The sequence below is a fragment of the Dromiciops gliroides genome, chromosome 3 (assembly GCF_019393635.1).
Source record: "Dromiciops gliroides isolate mDroGli1 chromosome 3, mDroGli1.pri, whole genome shotgun sequence".
Classification (NCBI taxonomy): Eukaryota; Metazoa; Chordata; class Mammalia; order Microbiotheria; family Microbiotheriidae; genus Dromiciops; species Dromiciops gliroides.
Window position 1 is genome coordinate 493,145,407 of NC_057863.1, and position 27,486 is coordinate 493,172,892.

General features: G+C 40.9%; 1 protein-coding gene across 1 annotated transcript; it reads left to right on the top strand.

Annotated features, from left to right (window-relative positions):
- The first annotated feature begins 13,150 nt into the window (after positions 1 to 13,150).
- Positions 13,151 to 20,205, top strand: SPATA19 (spermatogenesis associated 19). Its single transcript, XM_043995371.1, has 6 exons — positions 13,151 to 13,228; positions 13,359 to 13,415; positions 13,753 to 13,842; positions 14,196 to 14,287; positions 19,440 to 19,517; positions 20,134 to 20,205. The coding sequence occupies exons 1-6, from the start codon at positions 13,151 to 13,153 to the stop codon at positions 20,192 to 20,194; spliced, it is 456 nt and encodes a 151-aa protein (XP_043851306.1). The 3' UTR covers positions 20,195 to 20,205.
- Positions 20,206 to 27,486: the final 7,281 nt, after the last annotated feature.

A 27,486-nucleotide genomic window follows, 5' to 3' on the forward strand; every position in this document is an offset into this window, starting at 1 on the left:
GCAGGGGTTTCTCTGGGTCCTTAAGACCCTCAATGCAAGGATCTTATTCCTTGTAACCTCAGCACTTGTCTCTTGGGGTGGTGTGTCTTCCTTTCTTCCTTTCCAGGAGATCAGTTCTATACCTGACTGGCACTAGGCCTGATGGTACGGAGAGGCAGGGGAGGCTTATCTTGGCTTCCTACCTACATTCCTGTTCATCACCTAGAAAAGGCAATATTACTTCCCAAATGCAAGTGGGCTTCTCTGCAGGAGCTCCTGTGTTCGGCTGTTTGGGGAGAAGGGGGCCAGGATGCCTCAGCTCCTTGAAAGGGCTTTTTGCATACTTTGCTGGACATTATTTGAAGAGAGGTGGGTGTGGACATGCAATTTGACATTTGAATCCTTGAATTCCTGGAGCAACTGTCCCTGGCTTCTGTTAGATTGGTTGCTCAGGGAGAACCTTCCATCTGACTTTGGAGGCTTTACCCACATGGGAAGCAAAGGGGACTTTAGTAATCTGTGCGGCAAGCAAATCCTTGTTAGGCCTTTGATCCCACCTTGGGCACCAAGCCACATGAGGACAGATATGGTTTACCAGGGAAGGCTCCCAGGGGAAAAGTTTTGATAGGAGCCAGGTCACTTCAAAGGCGATCAGGGCTTTTAGGACTAGGTGACCCAGCCCATCATGTGGAAGCCCCTCAACAAAAGTGGGTCCCCCAGTGTCTGCGGGTGTTTTATGGTTTGCCTTTCTACACTACTCACCATTTCTGCTCACACTCTTGGGAAGAGCGATTTTCCATTTCCCAGGCTCCATTCTGTTCCTAGAACATCCAATCATTAGGACACCAGGAGACTCACAAGATGAATCTGTCCCTTGAAGGGCCACGGAAGATTGGGCCACCAATTTCCTCCTTCCCTGCCAAGCTACATGTAGACAAGACAGAAGAATTCCTCTCTGTGCCCTTCCTCTCAATCCTCAACAACCTGTTTTTGAGGCTTTGAGTTTGAGAGGAATGAAAAGACAAATGATTCAAGGGAAGATACTCCCTCCCTGTCTTAGACAACCAGATCTCAAAGGGAGAGTTAACCTCACCCCTGCTATCCCCTACTCCCACCATCTAGGGCCCTGGCCCTGGGCCATCCCTATGAGAGATGGTAGCAGAAAGAGAAAGAGAGGAGACCCAGCACAGCTACCCCATTTCTCCATCCTTCCAACCACATCTCGTTCACACCTAAGGTGACTTAAGTGGGCAATTAAGAAGGGTGCCTACCCCAAGGATTCCTGTATCCCAGCTTTCTAGACACAGGTACTCAGAGGGGTTGGGTTTGTTCCTGCTGAGCAGCCCCTGGTCAGAAACAATCTGCTGCCTTTTCAGCAGGGCTTCATTTCCCCACCCTTATTTATTGGTGTAAGGGGTTTTTGGTGCTTTGCTTTTCTAGGATGGGTAGAGTTTTCTCTGTCTAGGATATGAGCCTGATCTCCAGGACCTGGCTGAAGAGGGACAGCTGGGGGTTTCTGTCCCCCCCCCCACCTTGCTTTGGTTTTCTTTTTGGTTGGGAGCAGAAGGGGCTCTCCATTGCTCTTCTGGGCAGATTTTCAGCAAAGTATTCTCTTAGGAAAAAAATAAAAAAGAGGAGCTGGAGGAAGAGGAGGCTGTGGAAAGCTGTTGTTTCACAAAGCACACTTTCTGCCTGTAAATTATTAACCCTTTAGATGCCAAATAGTCCACAGCCAGGGTGAGGGGGGGCATTTCCTCCATCACCCTCTGCTTGACTCCCATGGCCAGAGCCTGTGCTAATGGCCTTAATCTTTGGAATTGTCAACTCCACTGGAGTTGGGAGTGCCTGGTTTGGAGCAGGGCAGAATATTTCCAGTCACTAATGTCTTTTCAACATGGGAGGCCAATATTCAATCCTCTGTGGGACTGATTCTTCTGATTTCTGTGTTGGGAACCACAGACAAAGGGTGGTGGGGAGGTTGTGTCAACAATACGCTTGTCCTAATGCCCTTCCCTTCTTCTAGGAGCTAGTTTGGAAGGTCATTGTCCTATATCACCCTAGTTCCAAGCTGATTCCTTTTCTTCCGTAGGGAAAAGTTTTGTTGTTCAGCATATGATCCTTTTATGCCACAATTCTTGGGCATGTTAAACGAAAATGTCCTTTTTTTCACCCTACGGTCTGTAGACACACAAAGTTAGAGAGGAAGAAGCAGTAGGGTCACCTAAATGCCACCTTCTCCTGAAACCCTTTAAAACCTTGTGCACCTCGGGCCCAGCAGCCACTCACACATCCTTTCTAGCCCTCTTCCAATGAGTTTGGGGAGGCTGGGTGATATTCTTTTTCATCTTGAGATCTCTCTGTCTCTGCCTCTCGTTTCTAGCTCTTCCTTTTCTTCTTCTTTGAATTATTTTGGGGGGGTCACCACCCATCAATGCCAGATGGCTCTCGTGAAGACCATTTAAACCTCGTTTCCATTTCTTGAATGTCTAGTATTACAACGTACTGCGCTAGGGTGCTTTATGGTGCTGTTTCCGAAGAGGCCAGCCGGGTCGAATCACCTTCGTTCGGCTGGCTCTTTAACTTGTCGTATTTTGTCTTTTTTTCTTTTTCTGGGAATAGGGTGGGAGATGAGGGAGTGGGAAGGAGGGAGGGAGGGAGGGAAGGGGAAGGGCTTTTGTTGTTTCTCTTTTCTGGGGTGGGGGGTGGGGGTGAAATTAGTTGCAATGGGTGGCTGACTTCATGGTATTGGTTGCTGACTGGTGCACGTTGATTAAAACTTAAAGATACAAACCAACAAATTGCACAGCCGCACACAGCAGAACACCATAAAATGTGAGTCTGAGTGGCAACTAGAGGGTAAACTTTTGAACTTCAGGTATGTAACTCAAAAGTAAATTGAAAAAAAAAAAAGAAACCACTATTTTTTCAGTAAGCTTTTTTTTTCTTCTGTAAAACAAACTTAGAAATACAAACTACCAGAACACGAACTCGGTGCTGTACCAAAGCCTTATGGGAACTTATTCCGCGCTCTGTATAACCTGTCTCTATTGAGATCCTTGCTCTCCTGTTCCCCCTTCTCAAAAGCCTGGGAATGCCAGCCGTGCCCAGCCTGGGATCAGGACTTGGGAGCCTGTAGAGCCAAGGGGAGCCAACCCTGGATGAGGGAGCAGGTGCTGATGAGAGAGGAGTGTTCTGCTCCTGGGGTTGGATGTGAAAGGGGTGTGCGTGTGTGTGGGTGTGTGCGCGTGTGTGCATGTGTGTATGTGCATTACCCCATGGATGCTAGCTGATTTAGTGTGAGTCTAAATGAGTGGCCTCAGTTATAGGGGTTGGTGTGGGAAGAAGATGAAAGTGAAAGTGTAGTCCTCATAATTTCCCTGCCTTTCCACTCCGTATGGGAGTGGAGGTGGGCTGGGAGCAGCCAGCCTGGTTATCCCCAGAAACTCCAAACAAAAGTGTTCCCAACCATTAAATCATAAAAATCCAGGCCTGTAAATAAATGACCTACAGGGGTCATCCTGAATCATCTCTTTCCCCCAATTCCAGACCAATGCAGCTCCTATTCCATTCTTAACAATTCCTAGGGAAGGAGGGGGCATAGCTGTTTTTCATCTTGTCCTTTCTGGTCTCTGGGCCAATTCCACTTGTCTACCCATCCAGGTGGGACCCCTAATCCTTCTGCCCTGACCATCAGTGAAGAGCTAGCCTAATTGGCAATGACTAAAGGCAGCTCCTAAGCCACGCCTGGCTCCGTGGCCCTAAGCAATAAAGCCGGCTCTGGCTGCCAAGGACAGTAATGCCTTTGGCCTTAGACTGTTGCCAGTTAAAAACCAAGTGAATTCCCTAAATAAAGCTGGGAGAGAGAAGTTGCAGCCCTGCCTTAACTCAGGCCACATGTCCCAGGCTCCACTTGCTGATATTTTCAGGCTTGCTGAGTACTAAACAACTCATCACCAGTAACACTGCATGTTCATAGACTGGATTAAAAAAAAAGACAAAAAAAATGCAGACACATAAAGCAAATCAAACAGTGGTAGGTGTGCCCAGTGAAGGAACTCTGGGAGAGTTGCAACTTTCATGTTGCTGTGGGTAAGCTAGTAGTCTAAGGAACTGATTAAAAAAAAAAGTTTAGCATTGAATTGCTCCTCATGTAACATTACTCTGCTTTAGAAATGTTTTGTATTTTGATATAAATAAACATTTGCTAAAAAAAATAAGCTTCTTTTCTTTATTTCCATCAGCAACTGGAAAGGATTTTCTGAACTCAATCTATTCCTCTGATTCCAGTTCTCTAGAACAGAACAGACATCAAACACATCCAAGTACACCCAAACTATATTAAAATATAATTGGTGGTGGGCAGCTAGGTGGTACAGTGGATAAAGCACTGGCTCTGGATTCAGGAGGACCTGAGTTCAAATCTGACCTCAGACACATGACATTTACTAGCTGTTTGACCCTGGGCAAGTCACCTAACTCTCATTGCCCTGCAAAAAAAAAGAAAAAAGAAAAAAGAAAAAAGTGGGGGAGGGGCAGTGGTTAGAACAATGACCAGGGAGTCAGGAAGCCCTGAGTTCAAATCTGACCTCAGACTCTTACTAGCTGTGTGACTCTGGGCAAGTCACTTAACCCCAATTGCCTTAAACATTGAGGCCATCTGATAATATATATTGCCCTATCTTGCAACTGTATCCAGATGGTTCTGAAGGGGAGAGTGAGGTTGGTGATTTTGCACAATCCTCTCTCACTTAAATCCAATTCATTGCAAGTCATGACATCTGATATGATTCTCTTCAAGAATGAAGAACCAAGAACACCACCACCAATTCACTTAACCCTGATTGCCTCCAAATCAAACAAACCCCAACAAAATGTAATCAGGACTTGTTTAACACTATAAAACATAGATAACACATTTTAAAACGAATTAAAAAATACCTCACAGGATCGTTATGAACACATTTTTTTGTCGTTGTTCTATTATATCTGACTCTTTGTGACCATACTGTCCATGGGTTTTATTTTTGCAAAGATTCTGAAGTGGTTTGCCATTTCCTTCTCCAGTGGATTAAGACAAACAGAAGTTGTGACTTGCCCAGGGTAACACAGCAAGTTTCTGAACTCAGGTCTTCTGACTCTAGTCCCAGCACTGCACTAACTGAATCATCTAACTGCCTCTTTATGAGCATTTTAGAGACCCCCATTTCTATTTGAGTTTGATACTACTGTTTTAACTGACCTAAAGTTTCTCTGCTTCCCTTTCCTTGTTCCTGGGCTTGATGGATGATCTAACCTTAAGCCACCCCCCACCCCCCGCCCCAAGCAATATGCTTTCTTTGGAGACTTTTTATTTTCAAAAATCATAAAAGCACATGCTTAGAATAGATCAGGATTACTTTCAATATAGGTGGTAAAATAAGTTAAAGAATTTCATTACATCCATGTGTCAGGTTGCTCTGTGGATGAGTTCCCAACTGCAGTTAGATGACAATATTAGTGATTCTTAGGATGAGCTCTTGGCAAAATTGGAAAATAGAAGTTTTTCTTTGGATCTTCTATCCCCTATGCAGATGTGAGGGAGATATGGATACAACACTTAATTGACTGACAGGTTTGATTTAGGTGATATGGCTTGATTTAACAGGTGTTCCCTTCACTGTTCTTTTTTTTCTTGTTTCTTTTTTTAAAATGCATTTATTTATTTAGAATTTCCCCTAAGTTACTTTTAAAAAACCAAATTTTTTCACGTTGAATTTTTAAAACTTTGTATTCCAAATTTTCTTCCTCCTAACCTTCTTAAGAAATCAAGCAATTCAGGAGCAGCTAGGTGGTGCAGTAGATAAAGCACTGGCCTTGGATTCAGGAGGACCTGAGTTCAAATCCAGCCTCAGACACCTGACACTAGCTGTGTGACCCTGGGCAAGTCACTTAACCCTTATTGGCCTGCCAAAAAAAAAAAAAGAACAAAAATAAAAGAAATCAAGCAATTCAGTATAAGTTATAAATGTGCAGTCATGCAAAACAACTTCACATTAGTCAGGTTGTGAAAGAAAACAGACAAAATAACTTTAGAAAGAGGAACTAACAAATAAAATTATACTTCAATCTGTATTCAGATACCATCAGTTCTTTCTCTGTTCTTCACTGTTCTTTGTACATCCTGCCTGGAGCCCCATGATCAGTGCAGGAAAATTACCTTTTCCCCTTCTTGTCCACTGTGCCCAAGGCACTGGATTCTTTAATGCTACCTGCTGGTAAAGACTTCCATTACTGAGCACCATACTGAGTTTCAAATTTCCTTATCTTTTGTCATTTTCACCTCCACCCCCACCCCAACTCAAAACTCCCACTCCCTGCAGTCAGCTAATTTCATTTGGTCCATAAGGCAAGCACAAAGGATTAATATCCTCATTTATACCTAGAATTACAAAAACAAAATATACCTTTACAAGTATTCAGCTAGGATAGCCAAAGAAGGAACATGATAGAAATGTTGTGTCATGCTACTCTACGTCTCTGTAACTTGCTCCCTGTTACCTTCTCTCTCTTAAATTTTTTTTAACAAATAAGCATTTTTATTTATAGTTTTGGGTTCAAATTTTTATTCTTCTTTCCTTCCCTTCCCTCCCCTCTTCCTGAGGTGGTAAGCAATCAGATATGGGTTATACATGTACGATTATGTAGAACCACTACCTATCACCAGCAAGGCACTGTGCGAGGTACTCCCTTCATTGGCCAAGCTGTAGAATGAAAGTATACATTTTTATTTGTTGTATACACAAGATATAATTTTGTGTTCCCTATTATTAATCCTTCCTCTAAAGATCTCATTGTGTTATAGAGCAGACTGGGTTGTCTGGGGGTAACAAAGGCCAGGCCTTTGCTAGAAAGACTTCAGCTATGGGCCCAGACTAGGAATGGGCTGCAATTTTTTTATTAGAGAATGAGCTTAGCTAAGTTCAGAAATGCTCACCCTTTGGATGGCAGCTGGCATCAGAATTTATTCCTTTTGCAACCACAGTGGTCTAGAAGATAATTTACTAGGTTAGAGGAAGGTTATAATACTATTGGTGAAGGACATGATATTTACACAGTAATTTATGGTTCCTTCAAGTATTAAAGAAAACTCTTCATTTTAAAAAGTATTTTTTGTCAAAGAATAGTGTTGCCCTTTGGTTATGTAGCTTTGGATTTTTTTTTCCTGTTAGTTTGTATCCCTCATTAAAAAAGGTTCCCTATTCTCGAAGGAATGTATCTAATTAAATTCATTAACACTAAACTGGCAAACCCTTCTCTTCCCCAAATTTTTCCATAAGTGTTGTCTTTTAAAAGGGGGATTGTTTTCCTACTGTAGCAAAATGAAATAAAGAATTTCAGGCAGTATTGAATAAATGAAGGAAAGAAAAAGCATTTACATAATTACTATGTGGTAGGTATTGTGCTAAGATGTGTGGATACAAATACAAAAAGTAAGACAGTCCCTGCCCTCGAGAACCTTACATTCTAGTGGGGGATATGCATATAGGAATGGTAGCAAGGGAAAATGTTCTGGTCTGGGAAAATCATTGGAATGCTGAGTTGATCCATAGGGCTGTCACTTGGTATGCACTCTTTAGAAAGGAGTGTATGGATGCTCAAGGAGGACTAGCACCTTTGGTGTGAGGGTTGCTGAACCCTTTTCAGGGATGCTCATTCAACTTTGGTGTCCATCTGTGGCTCCAAGAAGATGTAGCATATGCAGTGGCCCCACCCCAGTATACCCTAAACCATTTGGGCTGAGAGGCTGATCCAGGTTTAGGGGAACTGACAAGCTTCAAACCTATCAATGAGTAGGGGGCAGTGTCTACCCAAATGTGAAGACTTTCCCTGGCAGAATGGACAGATGAGAATACTTTGTTCCAATAGCCATGAAAGTGACTGAATCAGGCACCACAGAGCCCTTAGAGCTTGGTCAGACATCAAAGATGCCAAGATTATCCACTGCCTCCTGGACCATCACCAGTCATCCCTGACTTTTGTCTTGCTACCGGATTTTGATGACTCTGAAGAGAGAGTGAGGCCAATGACTTTGTGCAACTCTGCCTCACTTAAATCCAATTCATGCATGAGCCCTCTTTGAAAAATGAAAAATGAAAGAAAACAATTTTTAGAAACAATAGTTAGTACTCATTTGATTAAAGTGCCCAGAGAAAGAGGTGAAAAACAGAAATGGGTAGGTGTTGTACCTACAGGGCAGATAGCAGAATGGCAGGAGTAGACATCTAGATAGAATATAAGGCATGGTCTGGTCTGTTGCAACTAGACATGGTGGGCCAGCTAAGCTTGTATTCACTGAATCATTTAGCTCCAGGGTGGGAGTTCCAAAACTGAATGCATTAACTCCTTGCTTCTTAAACTGTACATCTCTACTCCATATGGGGTAGAGTAACTGAAGGTGGGGGTTGGAAAAAATTTGGAAACAATAGAAGGCTATGTATATTTATTTCATATACCTACATACCTGGGGTCATGTAAAAATTTCTCAAGTGAAAAGGGGTCATGAGCAGAAAAAGTTTAAGAAGCCCTGCAATTGGGGGCAGCTAGGTGGTGCAGTGGATAGGGCACAGGCCCAGGAGTCAAGAGGACCTGACTTCAAATCCAACCTCAGACAAGTCACTTAATTCCAATTGCCTCACCAGAGAGAGAGAGAGAGAGAGAGAGAGAGAGAGAGAGAGAGAGAGAGAGAGAGAGAGAGAGAGAGAGAGAGAGAGAGAGCGCAAGCCCTACAATTAATTAACCCAGTGACTTGAACATTATGGATTCTTTTTTTTTTTTTTTGGGTGGGGCAATGAGGGTTAAGTGACTTGCCCAGGGTCACACAGCTAATAAGTGTCAAGTGTCTGAGGCCGAATTTGAACTTAAGTCCTCCTGAATCCAGGGCCGTTGCTTTATCCACTGAGCCACCTAGCTGCCCGCCCCCCCCCCTTCCCCGAACATTATGAATTCTTGAAGTAGGCATGGAGAATGCTTGTCCAGGTGAGGAAAAGCAGGGCAGCCAGGGAGGGAAGATGGCAAGGTAGTTTAAGAGAATGATTGGACAGGATTGGTTGAAGAAATATTCTGAGGCATGGAGGAAGTCATCTCTACTGAATTTAATGCTGATCCTGAACTTATATTTGCATACATTTTCCCAAGAAATATTTGTTTTCACATTCGTTATCTCACTTGATCTTCACAATAATAACTATAAAGTGGGCATGAGAGGATTTTATTATTGCCATTTTAGAGATGGACAAATGGAAGATCAGGGAAGTTGTTACTTGCCAATAAAACATAACGATTTAGTGGTCAACCTAGGACTTCTGACTCGAATTCTGGTGATTCAAGGCTGCAGTTCCCCTTCCTTGGCAACCACAACATATTGCCTCTTTTTTCCATGTTTATTTATTTTATTTTTACTATATGGAATAAAACAAACCTATCCATGACATAGTATAATAAAAATGCTGATCATACATGAAAATGCAAATCTATAATATACAAATTGCTATTCCTTTTAAATATGTTATCTTGTAACTTTTTTCATTTTCCCCCTTTTTCTCTTCCTCTCCTGCCCTATATATATGTGTCTACATATATACATACATATACACACACATGCACATACATACATATACACACATATAGATAATATATAAAATTATTTTATACATCTATTTATCAGTTCTTTCTCTGGCTTATGATTTGTATGCTATAGAACTTCTGGGTCCTCCTTCAACTTCAGGACTTATCTACAATCACACCTACTCTTAGGAAGCAATCTGACATTAGTCCCTTATACTTTAGAGTAATGGTTCTCAAATGTTTTGATCTAAGTGCCCCTTTAAACTTTAAAGATTGTTGAGGTTCTTTTGTTTATGTGGATTATATATGAAATTTGCCATATTAGTGATTAAAACTGATAAAAATTTTAAAATATTTATTAATTTAAGATAATAGACCCATTGCATATTAACATAAATTTGAATGAACAAAACATATTTTTGAAAACAAAAAATAATGAGAATGGCATTGTTTTGTATATTTTGGTAAATCTCTTTAATATCTGGCTTAATAGAAAACAGCTGGATTGCAAAGCTTTTGCTTTCAATCTACTGTGATGTGTTGTTTTGGTTGAAGTATATGCTGAGAGGGGGCAGTTAGGTGGTGCAGTGGATAAAGCATCGACCCTGGATTCAGGAGGACCTGAGTTCAAATCTGGCCTCAAACACTTGACACTAGCTGTGTGACCTTGGGCAAGTCACTTAACCCTCATTGTCCCACAGGAAAAAAGAGTTATACACAGAGAATCTGACTTCACACAGATATATAGTTGGAAAAAGGAGTGTTTTAATGGGCCAATAATATATATCTTAGTGTTATTATGAAAATGGTTTTGTCCTCATGGACCCCCAAAATGGTCTTGGTCTCACTTTGAGAACTGCTGCTTTAGAGCAAATGAATCCCGGCATTCCTTCTCCCAGAGGCAATGTCATCATGGAATATCAGAGCTGAAAGGGACCTTAGAGATTAATTATCTAGTCCTACTACCTCATTTTATAGATGAGGAAACTACGGTCAAGGGGTCACTTTGTTTCTTATTAAGACTGTCTGCTTGTAAAGGGATTTCATATATAAGCAAGTGTGTGCATTTAATATATATATCAATAATTAATATTAATAATCAATAAATAATAAAATTATATATACATGTACATATAATACATACATGCAAATATACATATACATATATACATTTATATATACATATACATATACACACACACACACACATATATATATATATGATGACTAGGTCCTTCCTCTGCTCCTGAAATCATAGGCAGTTGGTTGTCTGTTTCACATATGCATAAAGGCAACCCTGTTCTTTTACCCTCTGTTTGTGTAAGCACCCATTCTGTGTTCCAGTTGAACCATATACCTTACTTTAAGGGATTGAGGCATTGGAAATAAATTCCTATTCAATATAGGTTAAACAGCTATGTCTTTAGCACCTGCTATGTGCCAGTCATTATGGTAGGCATTGAGCATGCAAAGATAAAAACTAACAGTTTCAGCCCTAAAAAAGCTCTCAGGAATGATGTCTTTAAAGCTTCTTGCATCCAGCATTAAAATATTTGCCAACAAGTCAAATCAGAGCTATTAGATTAGTGTAAAGATTTATCCTGAAAGGATACTGGGTTGGTCTGTTTCATCTACACATTGTGTATTACTTTTCTAGAATGTGAGATTTCAGGGATCAAGTCAGAGTTCAGCATTTTAATTTATGGTGGATGAGTAATGAAAGCTGGCATTATGAAATTGTGTAACTGAAAGAGCAATTCAAAGAAATTCCTTTTGTTACATCACCTTTTCCCTTACCTCCTTCTCCAGGTTCATTTTAGGATAAACCATCTAAAACCATCTAAAACTCATAGTCTTATGAGATCATCCATGAAAAGAAGTACCAGCCATTGTCCCAGGATCTGAGAGCAGTTGGGTTTGTAGGAAAGGGAGGAAGAGGACTAACGTGGTACATCCTATTTTGAGTTACATTCATTGAAAACACTAATAGAAGAGCAGAGACATATATGTGTGAACAAAATGGAGTGATTCTCAAAATGGAGGTGATTTGGATCCACAGAAGGAAACACGGTGGCTGATGGGACATTATTTCTCTTTCATTCTCATTCCTCATGTATCAGAAGTTCCATTTTTAAAGTACTTACTGAATTTTAAATAATAAAACTGACTGGGGCACCTGAATGTCAAACCAGTCACCAGAAAGTGTACCTGGCAACTGCTTTCAGTCAACAGATGTGGAATCTTAAAATAAATTGTGATTGAGTCAAGTTTTATTGATAGCTCTAAATAAAAAGAAGTCTGCTTTTCTTATACTGAATGGTTCATTTTCCCAGACTGGAAACCTAAATGACTTATATGGTCAATAGTAAATGGAACCACTGGGGATGAAAAGAAATAAAAACCAGTTTAACTCTAATGGCAAGAGGCCAAGCTGTGAGAAAACCCATCAGGCAGGGTTATGCCCTTATTCTGTGCTTTTAAGGTTGAGGTCAATGTGTTGGGGCAAGAATGAACACACCTGAGTTCAGATCTGGGTTCCGCTATTTATTACATGTGTGACCTTGATTAAAATCCATTAATCTTTCTCAATTTCAGTGTCCTCATTGGTAAAATTAGAGGGTATGGACTAGGTGACCTCTAAGGTCCTTTGCAACAATCAAATCCTATGATGTTGAAAGACATGGAAAAATAGTCATGGGGTGAAACAAACTCCTCTAAGGTCAATAAGGTGGTTTATAGGATAACTATAACTATATAACTATAACTATAACACACACACACACACACACACACACACACACATATATATATTACACTTTTCTAAGAAAACTCAGGGAGGGAGCAATTGTGTTTCCAGAGCCCTTAGAAATTATTTTTTGGAAGTCATTCTCACTTTAGCCTGCTCTTTATTGCTCTACCACCAAGCAGACATTACAGAGGAAAAAGAACCAGAATGTCCCTTTTAATAAGTGCTTTGTCCCAAGGCACTTCAGGATAATTTCAGAGGAATTGTTTCCCATCCCTTTTGTTTTAGATTTTTTTTTCCTGCATGTTTTAAGATATCTCTTTGGGAATAACCAAATGTGTTTGTTTCCTAAGCATAGGGCACATGAGCAGGGCTCTTGAGGTCAATTTTTACCCAGTTGGCTCTTCCATCCATGTCTCCATTTTATTTATAAAATGACACTTTCCCCAGGAGATTGGTTGATCCTTTTTTAAAAAACTTCCTGTGATAATAAAATTTTGGTACCCCTCCATGATGTTTCTTCCATATCCCAAATGGTTATATCTTATTCTATTGTCAGCCTCCTCCAGATTCTTATCTGAAACCCACTTTAAGCTAAATAACAAGAAAACTTCAGTGTACCAGTAAGATCCCTTGCCCTGGCATATCACTCGCCTCCCTTTCACCCAGGAGAACAAGGGTGGCCATTGTCACATCATCAGTAGTCAGCCAATCAGGCTGGAGTTTTGACACAATATCCCTGCCCCCATTACCCTATGGGAGTTCCAAGGTTGCTCCTATGGAAGGAGGGAGCTAAGGAGGAGGCCTGGCCTGAGCCAAAGGATGATTATTACAACATGGATTGTGTACATAATAGCCCGGCAAAAAGTGGGATTCTGCTTCCCACCAAAAACCAGTTCGGTAAGTGGCATTGCTTGTGTAAAATTTCCAGGGAGCAAGTTATTGAAAATGTTCTTAAAAATGGGAAAAAGAAGATGAACATGGCCTGTCAGGCATTGAGTGGGACATAACTCTGCCCAATCTCTTCTAGGACATTGAAGTTGTGGAAAGCGAGGCAGTGTCGGTGGTGCAACACTGGCTGAAAAAGGTTAGGAAGCTCTTTGAATGGGTATCCCCAATGACAAAAAGTAGAGAACACCTAGTGATGGGTCTACAGTGGGGGAGGTCAGTGATCTCTACTTCTCTGTGTGAGCCACCAAGAGACTCAAATTCAACATTCCACTGCAGTTGAGCTCTGCTGATCAAGGCTAGAGATGAGATCCAACCACCAAATTTCTTAGGGAATTCCTTGGGGTAGCATGTTGGGCTGAGAGTTTGTCTGCACCCTCTTTCAGTTCACTAATGCCTTGAACCGTTTGGAGAATTCTTTCCTCAAGGGGATGTGCCTGGGGACTTGATGAGGCTCTTGAATGCTTATGTTTCAGACCGAAGAAGAGGCTTCCCAAGGTATCAAACAAAAGATGTCAAACTGTCCTCCAACTCACGGCCAAGAAGTACATGTGACAAGAGATGTGGTAACGGGGGGCAAGAATTGGAGTGTGGGAGATTAGGCCAAGAAAATAGGCTGGACCCAAACACTAATCATGCCTTTTCCTTCCCTATGGGTGGCTAAAAGGAGGGTATGGTGTTGTGTGTGGCTCAGTCACACAATCTCAGGGAACAAACTTACCAGGGACTTCATTAGAATTGTCTGATTGGCAAGGGGGTTTTGGTGACTGAGAGGCAGTTTACCTAGAGCACATCCACAGAGACCATGGGAGGCTGAATGGGGCATCTATTTGAAGGGAAATGAGGAGAGGACAGGTTGGCTTGACTTTGTTCCATGCCCTGAGAAGTAATCAGTGTGGCTCTCATCTTGGTTTTCTAGGTGAAACATCATATCTCAAAATCCGACTTATCAGCAAGCCGTAGCCAAGATGTCCTTGAAGAAAGAACAAGGATCCAGTTCATAAGATGGAGGTAAAACATACCCACTTGTCCCTATGGGACAAAACCACATAGTAATGGTAGAGTGGGAAGCATTTGGCTATAACAAAGATATTTTCCTCTGAATTCTTTACTAGTCCACATTCCCAGGTACCTTCCCTTTCTTCTCTGATTTCCAGAAAAGTATCTTTTGGATTGGAATTTTCCTACCTTCTTTCCATCTCTAGGAGTTATTTTTTCTAAGCTTTCAAATGATTCACAGAGGAAAAAGTCCAATCCCCCTCCCCTTTTATGCTTTCAAAGCAATTTCAAATTTTTCTTATTTTTGCACCTGAATTGTTCAAAAGTCATTGGACTTTAAAAGCTAAAGGAAAATAAGCTCTTAAAATGCAAAAGTCAAAGCCCTCATCTGTGATAGAGATGAAAAGAGATTTCTTAGTGCCTGAGGCTAAAATTCTCCATTCTACTTTCCTCATGCCTTTGCAATATTGTCTTGAAGTCTGTCAGCCCCTAAACTGAACCTCCATACCACCCCAAAATATTCTTTTCCCTATTCTTGGTCTATAGACCAGCGTCCCTCAAGGCTAAGCTCTCAGGCCTCTCTAAATATATAATTTACATATGCATGCTTTCATATTATGTAAGTATGTATTATATAACATACATGTTTGTTACATATTTCTATTATATATATCTAATATAGTTAGTTTATATAATTTATAGGATTTTTTACTTAGAGCTAGGAAAAACCCCTAAAAATCATCTACTCCCATGTCATTTGACACATGAAAAAACCAAGGCCCAGAGAAGTTAAACAACTTGCCCCAAGATCTCACAGATGGTAAGCATCAAAAGTGAGATTTGAATTCAGGTCTTCTGACTCCAAAAATAATGCTCTATCCACAGTACCACTCTGTAACGATCATGATTCAAACTAAGAAAAGCAAAATCTCATCATCTCTGTCTCTAATAATACATAAAAGGCATCCATGCACCAGAGAGCTGGCCTCACCTAGAGATGTAGTAAATTGTCATCTAAGGCTGTAATATAGAGGTCTTGGAAAACCTTGGACACTTCACAAATTTGATGAATCAAATCTTTAATATAGGTGTTCCCTCCACTGCTATAGCTCATGACCCCCATTGGCACCTTCAAATCTGGTACCGCTCTTGTTCTTCCATAGAGCCTCCAAAGAAGATCTCCCTGAAGTCCTAGAATCTTCTTCCTAGTTCTTTGTATATTGGTATATCAACTGGCTATTAACCTGCACTCCTACCATATAATCAACTCACTTCCTTTTTCAATCATACATTACTTGTCTAGTACCCTAATGCCACTTGTCTTAAATCCTAATACTACTTCTTAGGCATAGACCATTGTTTGGAATATGCTTCAGTTGACTTATACTCATCATCTGTCTGTCCATTGCCCCTGGGTCACCTAAAATTGTGATCCTTTGGAGATGCTGGTGTTCCATGATGCATAGATGTAGAGACATACAGTATTACCAGGATGACATTTGAATAAAAATGTGGGAGGTTTTTGCACTAGAGGCCAATTTAAGATTACTAAACTATGCCAGCTTTCCCAATACATGCCAACCGGCTCTCTAGGCCATTGCTTATCTGAAGTATTTGTCTTAAAGATGCTACTTTACCAACTCAAGGGAATGGCCTTTCAACTGAATGCCATAGTCTAGATAATAGACATTTTTAATCCTTTTGTTTTTTCTTGGACTGTTAAACTCATTTCGAAGAACCAGGTATATTAATGAGAAGGCCCTTTAATGTTCTAGGGTTTGACACATTTCATACAATGCTATTCACCAACAGGAACATCACCACTGTCAGGGAATTCCTCTTTCATTTGGACCCTGTACAGGATATTCTCCATGACTATGGTAAACACCTTTTTTTAATATACATATGCACCCTTATTTCTCACTATGTCTTGATAATCATAGTGTCAGCAAACAGGATTCCTTGTTGGAGGAAATTCTTTAAAATAGTATTTTATCTACTGAGTCAAATGTGTTTGCTTTAGTAGTCAACTAGCAATAAAAAGTGAGATGTGGTGTTCTCTGCAATATTAGGTTAACCTTATGATTATGTAGAAAATCCATTTATGTATGGTATGCACACAAATTATGTGGACTTGGTCTTTTCCATCTATTCTTCCTGACTTAAATACCATTTACCATATTCCCATTTTTTCATCAGGGTTATCTTCAAATGACATGTAGCTAATTCTCACACAGATTTTTTTATGAATGAGAAAGTAGGCACATAGATCAGTTGTAACTGAGGCCTTTCCCATCACACCTTTAGATATTAAAGCCATTCATTGTTTCCATTCTTTGGTAGGCATGTAACTAGGACTTTTTGCATATGGGCCAGAAGATCAAATTCTGCCCCATTATACTATGTATATTGTGGTTAGTAGAGGGGGGAGTAGAGAGACCATGCTGTGGGACATGCCCCACCCTGAGGGCAGAGAGCATGGAATACCATGTTGCTACATCTCATCCTACCCTAACAGAGAAAGCTGGTTTGGAGCTTCCTATTTTAACTGATTAGTATTGATAAGTGGCATTAGGTTACTAGACAAGTAAGGTATGATTAGAAAAGGAAGTGAGCTGATTATGTGGTAGGAGTGCAGGTTAATGGCCAGATTGATACATAAAGAACTAGGAGGAAGATTGTAGGACTTCAGGGAGATCTTCTTTGGAGGCTCTATGGAAGAACAAGAGCGGTACCAGATTTGAAGGTGCCAATGGGGGTCATGAGCTATAGCAGTGGAGGGAACACCTATATTAAAGGTTTGATTCATCAAATTTGTGAAGTGTCCAAGACTTTCCAAGACCTCTATATTACAGCCTTTGATGACAACTTACTACATCTCTAGGTGAGGCCAGCTCTCTGGTGCATGGATGCCTTTTATGTATTATTAGAGACAGAGATGATGAGATTTTGCTTTTCTTAGTTTGAATCATGACTGTTACAGAATGGCACTGTGGATAGAGTATTGTTTCTGGAGTTAGAAGACCCGTATTCAAATCTCACTTTTGATGCTCACTATCTGTGAGGTCTTGGGCAAGTTGCTTAATTTCTCTGGGCCTTGTTTTTTTCATGTGTCAAATGACATGGGAGTAGATGATCTTTAGGTTTTTCCTCACTTTAGAATCAGATACCCTGGGGCGGCTAGGTGGTGCAGTGGATAGAGCACCGGCCCTGGATTCAGGAGTACCTGAGTTCAAATCCGGCCTCAGACACTTGACACTTACTAGCTGTGTGACCCTGGGCAAGTCACTTAACCCCCATTGCCCCACAAAAAAAAAAATAAAGTTACAAACTACTTTACAAATATTATTAAAAAAAAAAGAATCAGAGACCCTATAAATCAAATAAACTATAGATATATGTTATATAAATATATCTAGCAGGTATGTATTTTACAAAATATATAGTTACATATTGTATATACACATATAAATTATATATTTATAAACTAAATCATCCACAGTCAATATATTCCTATCCATGGCAATTAAAAATAACCAACTCAGACTGGCTTTACTCATTTAGGGTACACTAACTTTTAATATTCGTCTGGCAAAATATTCATCGAGTGCCTATTAATTTATACAGTGCTCTGTTAGATATCATGTGGAATACAAAGATATATAAAAAAGACAAAGGCCCTTTCCTCAAGGAGCTTGTATTATGTCTCATGCGCATGAAAAATTAAATAACACAATATCAGAAGAACAGTTTAGGATAAGTGAAAAAATGAGATAATTTGTGTTATTAATTCAGAAGAGAGATGTAACTTTGCCTGAGGGTGACTGAAGAAAGTTTCATGGCAGAAGCTTGTGAAGATAGAGCTGGATCTTGAAGGATAGACTGGAGATGGATATGCAGAGAGGAGAAAGTCAGGGGTGGGGGTAGGGTGGCTCCTCTCAGAGTGAAGGAAAAAAATTGAGCAAGTTAGGAAGGTAGAAATCATATCATTTTAGGTAGATAGCATACTGTAGACTGATGGACAGCCATCAGCTTGGAAGGTTTATGGGAGAGTTGTTAAGGGCTAAAATTCTAGCTAAACTGTCTAAAATATCTAATGAGTGGTCGCCAATAAATTATAAGCTTTAGCAAGAGTTAGACTTTTAAGCATTTATTAAGGAGAATAAGAATTTGGTAAAGAGAGAGAAAAAGGCCTAGATTCCTATCTATTAAAGGGAGAGCACATTTCTAGCTCCGCTCTCCACCAGAGTCCAAAAAGGAAGCGCATAAGACCGAGAGCAAGCGCCAGTCTCTTCCTTCCTCCTCCCACTAGCCCGCGTCACTTCCTGACGCCAAAGAAAAGACTCCTGGTCTTGCCCTCAAAGACCTTCGCTTCATGGGTGGAACTTTTCTACAGTAAGTTTCCAGCAGGTGGCTTCATTCCAATCGTTACAGAGTGATGAGATAGAGATTTGGGAAAATAAGCAACATGACTCATGTTGCTTCAAAAATTAACCAGTGATACTATAAGAAAATACTATAAAATCTCAGTGTGTTGTGCATTACCTGTGATGTTGAATTTTCTCTGTCGCCATTCCTAACTATCACCACAAGAAACTGAGATTCAACAGATTCCATGCCTCTGAGTTTTCTAAGGCTTTATTTGAATTGTAAGGATCATGGAACATTTATTTTGATTTTGGTGGGAACATTTACTTTGATTTGGACACTTGAGTTTCTCTTTGCTATATCACTTGCCTACTATGAAACCTGGGGAAATGCAAGACCTATGGTTTCCATATCATAATAGAAAATGGGAGAATATGATTGAACAACTTGCTCAATCTGTCCTGAGCTGTTTGATAAGCTGAGTATATTGTGCTACTCAGGGAAACTGGCTGGTCAAGAGCTTTGTGTTTTTTATAGTTCAAGGATTCTTAATCTGGGATCTTTGAATTTATTAAAAAATATTTCAGCAACTATTTCAATATAATTGGTTTCCTTTGTAATCATATGTGTTATTTCATGCATTAAAAAATGATTCTGAGTAGGGGTACATGAGGAAGGCATCACCTTAAGGGGAAGCCAACAGAAATTTATAATCCCATTTTAGCAGTTTCCCCTTGGGTGGTGTGATAGAGAAAACTTGAAAACTAAAATGTTTGAAAACTAAAATATTTTACAGTCACACGCGTATCTTCCAAGTCCCAAGTGATGCGAGAGATGAGGCCATGCGGGATAGGATAGAGCAGGTGAGAAGAAGGTGAGACTCCTTTCAAGACAGCTTTTCTGGTTTCCTAGTTTGGGGTAGGAATGTTCAGAGTACAACTCAAAAGGCTAAGCATAATGCTTTACACTAAGAGTAAAGTAATCTGTTCTGTTGTAAAAGACTTCCATCTAGGGGCAGGTAGGTGGCGCAGTGGATAAAGTACTGGCCCTGGATTCAGGAGGACCTGAGTTCAAATGTGACCTCAGACACTTGACACTAGCTGTGTGACCCTGGGCAAGTCACTTAACCCTCATTGCCCTGCAAAAAAAAAAAGAAAAGAAAAAAAAAGACTTGTATCTCTTTAGCCACTGCCCCTTTAGTCTAAAAACAAGAGATTTATACAAGCCTCTTAGTTTGCTGCTTGAATGAATTCTGCATTCTGTGAAAACAGCTCAATTGACCTCCATTTTCCTTTCCCACCCCATGAATTCTCCCATCTAAACCCATGTTCTGGGCCCATCTTCCTGCTGTGTAAGTAGGTGTACATACTCAGTCGGATCACTAGGAAACTCCAAGCCAAGTATCTGGCCATTGTGATTCCCTTAGAGTCTCCTGCCCCATGGTGCCTCAGGGGATTGCTGTCATTTCATACCATCTCTCTCTTATCCAGCGTGTCTCATGTTATGGTTGAATCTGCCCCCAGTGTTCGAGCCTCGTTCTCAGACTGCTAGCATCAGCAGGTAAGACAAACGATAAAGCAGGTCAGTTTGGAGGGGGTGGAGGAGGTAGAAGAAGGTGGAGAAAAGGGAGGCTATAGCTCATAGGAATAGAAATGGGTGATAAAGAAGCAGAAGCAGGTGTGGTTCATCCCTGGGTGGGGGCAGAGTACCTCTGCTCTTGGTTTGCCTTGAGAAATGGCCCTTGTGTGAAGGGAGGACATGGCTACTTCATTTATCTTGTCATTCATCTATCTGGTTCCAGAAAGAACTCTAAAGCAAGATTCATGTGTCTTTGATTCTATAGTTGTAATGTAGTACACAGACTTTTCTAACACCACCTGCTTAAAAGCCCAAAGGTCAGAAGGATCATGAGGCCCTGCTTTTAAGGTTTAAAAAAACCCCCAAACTTACTGAAAATCAAGATCACAAGAGCTTTTGCTCCTTGGACCAGGAGTGAGGAGACCTGGGTTCTAATCTCAGCTCTGCTACTAACCAGGTGTGTAACCTTGGATAAATAATTCTCATGGCTTCAGTTTCCACCTCCCCTATAATTTCAGACAAATATGTTGTACATGAAATAGTAAGGGACAGCTGTATGGCAGTACTTTGAAAAAAACCCTAAAGTAACTTACAAAATATAAGGTCAAGGGGCAGGTAGGTGGAACAGTGGATAAAGCACCAGCCCTGGATTCAGGAGGACCTGAGTTCAAATCTGGCTTCTGACACTTGACACTAGTTGTGTGACACTGGGCAAGTCACTTAACCCTCATTCCCCTCCCCCCCCCCCTGCCAAATCTGGTAAAGCCTATGGAATCATTAAAAAACCTCAACAAATATAAGGTCAAAATTAAAATTATTATAGATCATTCATTCAATAAATATTTATGAGGCATCAACTATGGTACTCATTGGATGTCTTCAAACAGCATCTGTATAAACGATTCCCTTGTTATATGGCAAGGAATAGAATTCATTTTGTAGAGAGAATTCATGTATTGCATAACATGGCATTTGATTACCTTCCAACTCTAGGATTCTTTGTTTCTGTGATTCTCTGTAAAGTCCAAGCACCATGCCAGTCAGTGGTGAGAATATAAAGATTAATTAGATGGTTTGGGTCCTCCAGAAGCTTAAGTTCTAGGAGAGAAGATAAGAATGTACATATGTGCAAATACATGTACATACATACATTCCCTACAACTATCTCTCGCTTTTTTTTTTTTTTTTTTGCTTTTTTTTGCAGGGCAATGAGGGTTAAGTGACTTACCCAGGGTCACACAGCCAGTAAGTGTCAAGTGTCTGAGGCTGGATTTGAACTCAGGTCCTCCTGAATCCAGGGCAGGTGCTTTATCCACTGCACCACGTAGTTGCCTCCACTACAACTATCTCTTAAGACAGGTGCAAGGTTTAGGAGACAACAGGGTAAAGAGTAGAGAGATCTGCCTATCCCAATGATTTGGTTGTTACCCCAATTCTATGATCACTCTTCTTTCTACTTCTCTGCTTCTGGCTTCCAGGTTGTTGCCCTTCACAGAAAAACCTGCACTTGAGATCCTCCTGCTCCCCCTAACCTTGATGTTTGACCAGTGCAGCATGTCAAGGGGAAAGAAAATCCATCTGATCTGTGCCAGTGGTGACATTTGCATCTTCCCACAAAACTACTAAATAAAGAGACATGCTATTTAAGAACACCTCCCTGTGTGCCTGTGGTTGTGTTTCCATGATCCCTCAGTCTCCTTTGATTTGTGGGCTGCCTGGAGAAAGAAACCTCTTTGCCATTATTCCAGCTCAGAGCTCCTCCATCTAAGAGAGGAAAGTTTGTGAAGCTATTAAATAAACAAAATGGTTTCATAGGCCATATTGCTAGGTGCCACCAGATGGTGCTGTTTCTCCATAGAAGAAGTGATCATGTCAAAAACAAAAAAAAAAACACAGGAGAGGCAGTCAAGTGTGGTGCAGGGATTGAATGCTCAGGTTTGAAGAGATCCCTGTGCCGTGCTAGGCATTGTTGGGGTGAGCCACATGAGATTATCTAAGGCAGGGTTCCTATCTTTGAGGAACTTCACAGTCTAGTTCTCTAGAGATCACACACGTTTACACGTACTCAACTGAGAATATTTATTAAGAAATACAAAAACAGGTGGCAATTAAAATACAGTGCAAAATGACTCAGTACCTGATGAGAGAGCCTGGGAGGAAGAAGTTAGGATTTATAGGAAGCTAGGTGGCACAGTGGATAGGACATTAGACCTGGAAGCAAAAAGACCGGGGGCCAAATCTGGTCTCAGACACTAGTTGTGCGTGCCTAGGCAAGTCATTTAATCTTTGCCTCAGTTTTCTTATCTATAAAATGGACTAAAAAATGGTGCTTACCTCTCAGTTTTTGTGAGGATAAAATGAGATATTTGTGAAGCCTTTGGATACTCTACAATGCTATATAAATGCTATTTACTTGGAGTTACTCAGGAAAGGCTTTTGGGAAAAGGTGAGGTATGCATAGGGTTTCCTGTTTCTTTCTGATATATGGAAAAGAGGCCTTTGTGACCCGTGATTGAGCAATGAAGTGATACCTATTGTTTGTTGCTTTTGGAATTTATTGTGCTGTAGGGCATGTATGTATGCAAGTGCATGTGTGTGAGTACATGCGGTCATCTAGTGTTGTGGGAAGAGACATTAATAATATGGCCACAGCAACTTGAAACCTTGGGTGGAAATGAAATCATTAAGTGGCTCAAATGGAGTTTTGTTCTGTGCGTGATTAACCCCAGGAGGAGAGTTTGGGAACAAATATGCTGCCTCTACCTGTATTACACAGGGGACTGAGCCATGGTGAATTAAAAGAAAATCACTGGCAAATTTGGGACCAGTCAGCTGTGACCAAGCCATTTGTGTAGCTAAATGGAGCTGAAAGAGCTAATAAAGGCTTTGTGGGTCATAGATCCAAAAGGAAAGGAAAGAAAAGGGGGGGGGGGAGCAGAGGAAGAGGGAGAGGGGAGAGGATAAGAAGGGGAGGGAGGGAGAAAAGTGGGGTGGGGACCATTCAGGGATATCACTGAGAGATTTTTGACTGCGGTAGTGTGGTAATCTGCCTTTGTGTGCCAAGTATCATGTATATTATCATTCTTCACATTAAGTTTCTAAATGCAGGTGGCATCTTGTAGGGTATTGTTAGAAAGAGAATAATCTAGTCTTGTCCTCTGGGAGCTTGTGATCTAAGATTCACTGATGTAGATAAAAGGAGAGGGCATACAGAAAGAACAAATACATTAAGGAAATACAAGAGATGAATATTTAAATCATCTTCAGGTTAAGGATAGATGTACTGATATGGGGAATTAATGGGTAGCTGGGGTAGCTACTGAAATTCCAGAAGAGATCAGAAGGAACAAGGGGTAAATTGTTAAGTTATTCTGTCAATCGATCCAGGAAAGTCTTATGGAGGAGGTGAAGAACATGAAAAACACTCGAATGATGAGAACTAGACTGTCTGGTAGGCTGAGGAAAGCTGATCATTTGGGCAGACCAGAAACGATGACAAGAACAACAATAATGAGAGACACTGTGACAGTGAATAGAGAAATGACCTTGGAGTCAGGAAGACATGGATTTAAGACTTGCTTCTAGTATATACCTGCTATATAACACGGACAAGTCATTTAACCTCTCAATGCCCTTGGTCACTTTCGAAGACTGGAAGTTGCAGAGGAGGTACCTCATCTGAATTGGCAAATGAAATCCTTTACCAGGAATTGTCAACACTGATGAAATCATAGGTCCAGTAAAAGTAACAACAACAACAACAACAACAAAAATAGGCAACACCCATAATATTATTAATGGCACAGAGACTGAATGACTTTTTAGAGGGGACTCTTTGAGTAAGGGTTGAACTAAGTGAGCAATTCCCTGATTCAACAAATTTAACAAAATCCAACAAACATTTATTTAGCAGCTACTATATACTATAGCACACTGTAGTAGAAATGGAGGTGGTGGTACACCTTTTATATGAAGCATGGTTCCAGTACTTATAGAGCTTACATGTTAGTAAAGGAATAAGACATATACACAGTTAACTAAAATAATAATAATAATAGCCTTTATACAGGGCTTTTAAGGTTCACAAGGCACTTTCTTTGTACTATTTCACTTGATCCTTATAACAACCCTATGAGGTAGGTGCTATTATTCTCATTTTTCAGATGAGGAAACCGAATTTGAGAAAGGTTAAGTGACTTACCTAGGGTCACACAGCTAATAAAAGTGTCAGAGGTAGGATTTGAACTCAGGTCTTTTTGACTCTGAGGCCAGTGCTCTAACTATTGCACCATCTAGACATCTTCAATATGTAAATGCCGTTAGTACAAAAAAATCCCTAACACCTACATAAGTGTACTAAATAGGTGCAAAAGAAATTGCTCTATGATCTCAGAGGAGTTAAGTTCATTACATAAAGTGAAGCCTTTATGGAGAAGGTGACATTTGAGGGGAGGTGGGGGTAATTGGTATTTATTTCTTTGAGATGAGTCTCAGAAGTATCCTGGCTCAGGATGGGGTGGAGTTTGGGGGTGAGTTGTTGCAGATTGTGAGATAAAAGGTTAGGATTAGAAGATATGAATAATTGGAGTGGAATATAGGATTTGGAAGTCGTGCCCAAGACTGGGATGGAGTGAGATGGGGTAGGAAAGTAGTAGCGGATGGAGAGAGTCGGTTTGGGGAGGGTGTGGGGTGGGCCCTGAATGATAGTTTGGGGATTCAGGTGGAAAGCCAAGCCCAGAGCAGTGGGTGGTGCAAGAGAGAGCTGTCCTGCAGGGCTAAGACAGTGAGAAAACACTGGAGGACAGGCTGAAGTTCGGAGTTTCTGCCTTCAAAAAACCAGGAGACTGTGGACAGGTCTTTGGAAAGGCCAAATTCAAGACCAGGGACCGGGGAAGACCTACACAGAACTAGGGAAAAGGACAAGCTTTAGGTTTTAAAATGCAGTCGCCAGCGCCCAAATCTAGGTAAGAGCCTTTGAGAGGGGAGCCTCGAATGGCTGCCGGAGGCGGACTCTGCCGCCTGAGGCACAGTTGCAACATGTCGGTGAATTATTGATCGGTGTTAACATTACAGCTCTGACAACACCATTACTGACTTTGACTTCATGTTTAAATCATCACTCCAACAGCTCTGAAATACAGTATATTTTATTTAATATGTAACGAACAGCTCCCTTTTCTGTTCCAGTTCCCTTTGCTGATTCTCCGTGGCAGTCTTCGTGGAGGAGGGAAGAGAACTGACTCCCAGAAAAGGGGGAGCAGGAAGGGGCCCTTAAGAGCAAGCATTCTGGGTAGTATGGCACGCGGGCTCAATGTGGGAATGATAGAGCCACGGGGCAGGGAAGGGCACGGGCAGGACAGAATAGAGTAAAAGGGGAAGGGGGATTCAGGGTAGATCAAAGAAGGAAGATATTCTAGACAGAAGAAAATGTTTAAGGACAGAAGAGCTCAAATGGCAGACAAAAGAGATGGAGAAGAGGGTCATTTGGGGTGTGAAATAATAAGTCTCTCTGGAAATCAAACAACGTTGAAAAGAACATCAGGATTTGGAATCAGAGTATGTAGGTTGTAATTCCAGTCCCACTAGCTGTGTGCCCTTGGGCTTCAGTTTCATCTGTAAAATGAGGTGATTGGAATAAATGATTTTCGGTCCCCTTTAGCTTTAAATCCCATGATCCTAACAGATTGAGGGAGGGTATCTGAGTTATCAAGGACTTCAGCTGCACTTTGTATTCTGCTGTGAACTCTGGGAAAGTAGAGGGGCAGTAGGAGAGAGGGTCCCCCCCAAAGAGATAGCTCCAGGACTGAAATATAGTGAAGAAAAATGGAGATGGCGCCTTTAAGAAAAACCCAAAGGAAGCTCTCTCCATTCTCTCCCCCCTTTCTTCAGTGAAATGTAAGAGGAACCTGAGTGTAAGACCAAGGGCTCCGCGTGGAGTTGATTAACCAGCAGCTAGAAAGCGGGCAAAGTGGAATTGATATTTCACAAAAAACGGGAGGAAGAAAAAAAAAAGAAAGAAAGAAATCCAGCCTCCACCAACCAACCAAACAAATTGTTCAACATGTTTTCCAATTACTTGGCAGGCTCCAGAGCGATGCTCGAAATTCATTTTCCATCCTGAGAGGGGGAAAACAAAGGGGAGAGAAAGCAGCAGTTGTTCTTTACAAGTTTGGGAAACTTTGCTCCAAGCCAGACAGATCGGAGCGGATGGGGGTAATGTGGTGGAAAGCGGCTTTGAATTCATTAGAGGTTTTTCTCTCGCTTTCCCATGCTTCTGCCACCCCCACCTTTTCACACACACAATTTGTTTTTTCCTTTGCCTGTTTATTGTGTGATTGGGGTAGGGAGAGAGGGGATTAGCTATTTTGTAAAGCTTTATCTTGAAGTCTGTGACAGGAGAATGCGGGGAGCTGGATATGGACTTGCTCAGGGATTTAATGGACACTCTTAGAAGCTGTTCTCCTGCAGGCAGATTTTTGAGGTTTGGTAGGGGTGCATTAGAAAGGAAAAGGAGGGTAAGAAGTGTATCTAAATATGTTTTGGACATTTATCGTGCAAATGATATGCCAAGAAATGGGCAAAGTACCACCTCTTTATTTTTTATTCAAAGAGAGGAGTGAAACTCCTGGATTTTGTTACCATCCTCCTATGTCACCAATTGGCTGGGTGAACTAGGACTTTCAGTTTTAATTATTTATAATTTATGACTCCTCCCCCCCATCCCCAAGTTCTATCCCAATGCTTTGTTGTGGATTGTACCTTGCATTCTTTTAAAGTAAATTGCATTGGTATCTTTTGTTTTTATATTACCCACATTCCCCTAAGTATCCTCCAAGAGAACTATCCCTTAAAACAATTATTAAAAAAAAAAAAGAGGGAAAAGCAGTTCAGCATAACTAACTAATAATGCAAAAAGTTTGACTAAACAGTATTCCACAAGTACTGTCCTCCACCCAGCCTTCTTTGCGGGGCCAAAATTGTCTCGTTATACCTTTGAAGCATTAAGTTTTAATTGTTTAATTTTTCTTTTTATTAGCATTGATGTCATTATATCTGTTGTTTTTGCATTTTTGCCTACTTCACTTTGCATTAGGTCATGTAAGTCTTCTCATGCTTCTCTATATCCACCATTTCTTAAAACACAGTGATATTCCATGGCATTAATGTAAATTTGTTTAGTCATTATCCAATCAATAGGAGACCCTGGATTTCCAGTTGAAGGCCATGCCAAAACCCATCTGAGATGGACAGGAAGACTTCCTTGT

Excerpts from the sequence above, each read along its gene's own strand:
- SPATA19 (XM_043995371.1), top strand. The coding sequence starts at position 13,151 with ATGATTATTACAACATGGATTGTGTACATAATAGCCCGGCAAAAAGTG. Across the intron at positions 13,843-14,195 it reads TACATGTGACAAGAGATGTG|GTGAAACATCATATCTCAAA; the intron begins GTAACGGGGGGC and ends TTGGTTTTCTAG. Across the intron at positions 19,518-20,133 it reads ATAGAGCAGGTGAGAAGAAG|CGTGTCTCATGTTATGGTTG; the intron begins GTGAGACTCCTT and ends TCTCTTATCCAG.